The 4810-nt window shown below is 34.1% G+C and overlaps 1 protein-coding gene across 1 annotated transcript; it reads right to left on the reverse strand.

Annotated features, from left to right (window-relative positions):
- Positions 1-2016: 2016 nt before the first annotated feature.
- On the reverse strand, positions 2017-4426 carry LOC136974061 (cytochrome P450 3A19-like). Its single transcript, XM_067268830.1, has 3 exons — positions 4260-4426; positions 4004-4166; positions 2017-2203 (listed from the first exon to the last, which is right to left on the reverse strand). The coding sequence occupies exons 1-3, from the start codon at positions 4391-4393 to the stop codon at positions 2120-2122; spliced, it is 381 nt and encodes a 126-aa protein (XP_067124931.1). The 5' UTR covers positions 4394-4426; the 3' UTR covers positions 2017-2119.
- Between the last annotated feature and the right edge of the window lie 384 nt (positions 4427-4810).

The raw sequence follows: 4810 nt of genomic DNA on the forward strand, positions 1-4810 counted from the left end.
ACTGTAGCTGAAGAGGCAGCCTTACACTTTTGAAGGTTGATCTGAAAAATGTCCAGTTGGCTTTTAAAATTTCTGTTCCGAGGGTTCTGGTTGTTATGTTGTGAGTTAGCCATAGTGAATGTGGAGGTGGGCTGGGTAAACTTATTCATATTGAGTACATTTACTTGATTTATTTTATACCTTTTAAATACGAGGCAGTTTTTGGCGAATGCATTATGGTCTGTTCTCACCCTCCTTTGTTCAGGTACTGTCTTGTTATGCAGGGTGCAGTTTATGCATTTTGGGTTCTATTTGTAGATTTGGGCACTCCTTGAATTTATGGCGTTTGGTACAGTGCCTGCATTGCTGCTTTTCTTCACACTTATGTGATGTGTGCCCAAAGCCAGCACAATTGAAACAACGAAGAATGGGAATGTAATCATCAACCAGGATGGAGGACCATCCAATAAAGATTCTTCCATTCTGCATGAGTGCGTTCCTAATATTTGGTGTCACATTAAGAATTACATGTTTTAGCTGGGGGTTGCCATAATTTGGGTGGAAGCTATGACTGATCTTAATTTCCCTTTTGTACTCTTCTTGAGTTGTTAGTTCTTGTAATTGCAAGTTTTGTTCGAAGATGTTTTCAATTAGTTCGTTGTCCTCGGTGCCTGCAGGCACGTTGAGTAATATTACCTTTGGTCGTCTTTTGTTCCGTTCTGACACTTTTATTTTGTTTGAAAGTTCTTTATTGTTCCGTATTGCGGTTTGTGGCGTTTCAACGTCTTGGTCCTCGTAAATCCGAATAGCTAAATCTCCACTTGGGAGGGTCTTACTTGATTAATCTTGATGCCTAATTTTCCAGGGTTTATGTGCTCCTGTATTAGGTTCATTGTTTTCTCTGAAATAGGTGTGGTTCTCCTGGTTCAGTGACAGCTGTGACAAGAAGGCTGTGATTCCCTTTTGCAGGGTTTTTTATTCCTTCGAGTTTAGCTGAGTTTGCGGTTATGAATTTAGTGGTGTCGCTCATTGGACGCAGGTTTTTCCTCAGGATGTCCGGGTAAGTGCCTTTGGACGGGCTGGGGCCCGAGTTGGCTTGCTCAGTCACTCTTTCACGTAGGACCAGAACCACACCGAAGATCTGATTAGCAGCTGCGTGCATGTCGACCGCAGCATCCCGAGCTCGGTTACAGTCTGCAACTTTGATAGAAGAGTTGCTGTCTATATTTATTGAGCTGAGTATTGTCTCTAGGTGGTTATTAATTGACTCAATAAGTTCTTCTTCGATGAAGCTATTGTTGATAGTGTCATCCATCTTATCAATCAGCTGTAGCAGCTGGAGAAATATGCAGTGAGTAAGAGTCGCCCTTGAAGGCCCAGCGCATGGTAAAATAGGGCCTAGAGGCTTCCATATAAGCAGAAGGAGTCCTGATACCAGGAATGATGATGAATAGTATTTAAGTCTTTGACAATGATGGCTGACGCATTAGTCGATTCCGCGTACGCTGTCACAGTAGACCGCCAGAAGGGACACTGCCGACACCGTCACACTAGTGACTAGTCCAACACCAATGCCTGATATAGACAAACACTGGAGAACCTCAAGTAACTGACAGATGAGGTCAGAGGTCAAACGGTGGTAAAGCCAAACTTCACAAAATGGCTACTGGTGAGAAACACGTCCATGCCAAGAAGGGAGGCTAAGATGGCCACCGCCAAAACACAAAATTTAACTTGGCAAAACACAACAAACGTTAGGCTTAGGCGACCTAAACCTAACCTACACGCTAACACTAATTTAACCCTAATAGCCTATACAGTAACACTAGGAGAACCTCCTTAAGCCTAATATTAAAACACAAAGGGTTAAAACACGAAACTCACCCAAACATTTGGTCAGAGCACAAGTAAAACACGTCCTGCCTTGATGAAATCCAGACTCGAACTTTGCATACCGTGACAGAAAGAAAGAGACTGCCCATTTTTTCAGCTTTATATATTAGATATCAATATATAAAATCTTAAGCGTATAGACCATTATTGTCAATTTGTTTATTAGGAAAATTATAAATACAATTATTGTCTTTTTTTAACTTACAAAAATAGTTGTTCTGTAACTGTAAGAATTTTGTGAAGCAAATTAATGTAACCGAGTTCTCTTTTCAGCTTTCAAAATTAGTTCTTTCAATTGTAGACCCTGTCCATAATAATACTTTAACGGTTTCTGTAAAAAAACGATTAAAAATGTATAAATTACGTTATTAAATCACTAAATAAAAATGATTGCGAAGAAAATTTATAAAGGTTCATTAATTTTTCTATTTGTTATTGAGTGTAACACTTGACTTCTTTGGGATACTATAATATTAAAATATTATTTACGATAAATTGATATCGTATCGAAATTTATATTGGGAAACTGGCCCTCATTTAGGTCTTCAAAACGTGCAGAAAGCACGGTAAACTTCATGCTGCCAGCTTATTGGAGAGTCGCGAACCCACGTGTCAACTACAAAATTTGCACTGATCATTTAATGTTTTAGTAGTTTTATTCACGCAGCAACTGAAGAGCCTGAATACAAAGTGTGAAAACAGCCATGACTTAAAATCAACATTCAATTATATTACAAAATATTGCAAATGTATCATATTATTTAACTTTTATTGCTGTTGTATGTATATGTTGGTTGTATGGTAGTCGCTTGTCATATTCTGGGTGGGTCGTACTTAAAAAAGAATTTACACATTAGCATTTACAATTTATTTTTTAATGAAAGTCATCACTGCCCGCAAAATTAAGCCTTTTTCCGTTTTATAACAATTAAAAAATATAGAAAATTTTTATAACAGATAGAGCCACGCACAGTTTTATTTATTTATTATGATTAATAATATAAAAATTATTTTTTAAATAAAATCTCTGATAACAATAGAGAAAGTTGCAAATAGTTGATAGATTTTTTTACTTTTATGTTTGTGAATTTGAAATCATAAGAAAGTTTACATTCTTCATTGATAAATTATTGATATTTATTGAGCTGAATGCGTATTCACATTACATTACAGCAGATTTTTTAATTTTATTCAAATAAATATTAGTATTTTGAACAGAATTTGACTGTAAGTTCGATTGAAGATACGCAGTAAAACAATGTAATTACATGAAATATTTTTTCATTTTTCAAAGAAATGAAAATGATCATCGTTTACTTTAATTTTTTTAAAACTTTATATTAGTCGGGCGTGTAAACTACAATAATTTTCATAAGGATTGATTTACAAATGAATTAATCAATACAGTCAAACCTGTTTTTATGCGGGGGATAGGGACCGCATTAAAAAAAACGCATAAAAAAAATCGCACGAAACTTCACGAGGGGCTATAAAAAATAGTTTTCGCAACACAATTAAAAAAATATTTTTTTTATGCGGTCAATAGGGACCGCATAAAAGAAGTCTCACAGAAAATAACTCAAAACCGTACGAAATAGAATTTATTGACAACAGATGTCAGCACTTGACTGCATCGTCTGGTCTATCATCTGTTTTACATATTTTTGTCCAGGTGGTGTTTTGTTGACTTAAAAAGTAAATAATTTCATTTTTCGCATATTCATGCAATAATATTTCTATAATAAGTTCATTTATGCTATAATAAGTTTATTTAGCTATAATAAGTCAACGTGAGACATGACGAATCGCACGAGACTAGTCGCCAACTATACCGCACAAATAAAAAATCGCACAAAAAAACCGCACAAATTAAAAATTTGCATTAAAAAAATCGCACAAATAAAAAACGCACATAAAAAGAGCGCATAAAAACAGGTTTGACTGTATTTGTATTTTTCTATTTTATATTATATTTAGAAACTTTATTATTTTGTTGTCTTTTCTCTATTGAAATTCAATAGGTTCGTACGAAATTTTTCACATCAACATGTTTGTTCCAGTAAATTATATAAACCTATTAAAATTATTAACTTTTTAATTACTTATTACATATTTAAAAAAATATATTTACCCGTGTTTCTTCCATGGCAACTAGTTTGACATCACGTAGCATGTAAACTATGCAAATTTTCATTACCATAATCACAAATCTCATCCCAATACAATTACGAGGACCGTCACCAAAGGGCAAAAATGTATATGGTTTAATGGATTCTCTATTTTCGGGTAAAAATCTGTAAATAGATCGGGTAAAAAATCCATAGTTTATAATTGAAACGTTTTGCTTGAAATTTAAACTAAATTTGAAGATACGCAATAATGTTTACCTTTCGGGTTTAAATCTTTCTGGTTCTGGAAAATATTCGGGATCGTGATGCATGCCGTAAGTCGGAATTATGACGTTTGATCCTTTTTTTATTGTTATACCCGTTTCAGGTAATTTATAATCCTCAGAAGCCATTCTTTGTAACCTAATTTTAAACGAATTTATTCTTTACTACAGTAAATTATATGGACTACAGTCAGACCTCGGTTTCCGAAATTAATTTGTTCCTAAAAATTGTTCGAAAACCAATTTGTTCTAAAATCAAAACAAATTTTCCCATAAGAAACAATATAGAATGGGTTAATACGTTCCCTACCTCCAAAACAAAACCTTTTTTTTTACCTTTTCCGCTGTATTTCATGCATAGAAATGCTTACAAATGCAAGATAATAGTATATAATAATAATAATAATAATATATATTAAAAGCAAAACGTTCAGTCAACCAAAACCGAAACGAACATTTTACAAAAAAGTGCAATAGATTTAGACTAAAGTCTGACTGCTTGGGTAAAATAAATCAAATCAATCAAGGTGGATGACAAGTATTTTA

This window comes from Centruroides vittatus, unplaced genomic scaffold (genome assembly GCF_030686945.1).
Source record: "Centruroides vittatus isolate TY-2023 unplaced genomic scaffold, ASM3068694v2 contig_3370, whole genome shotgun sequence".
NCBI classification, from domain to species: Eukaryota; Metazoa; Arthropoda; class Arachnida; order Scorpiones; family Buthidae; genus Centruroides; species Centruroides vittatus.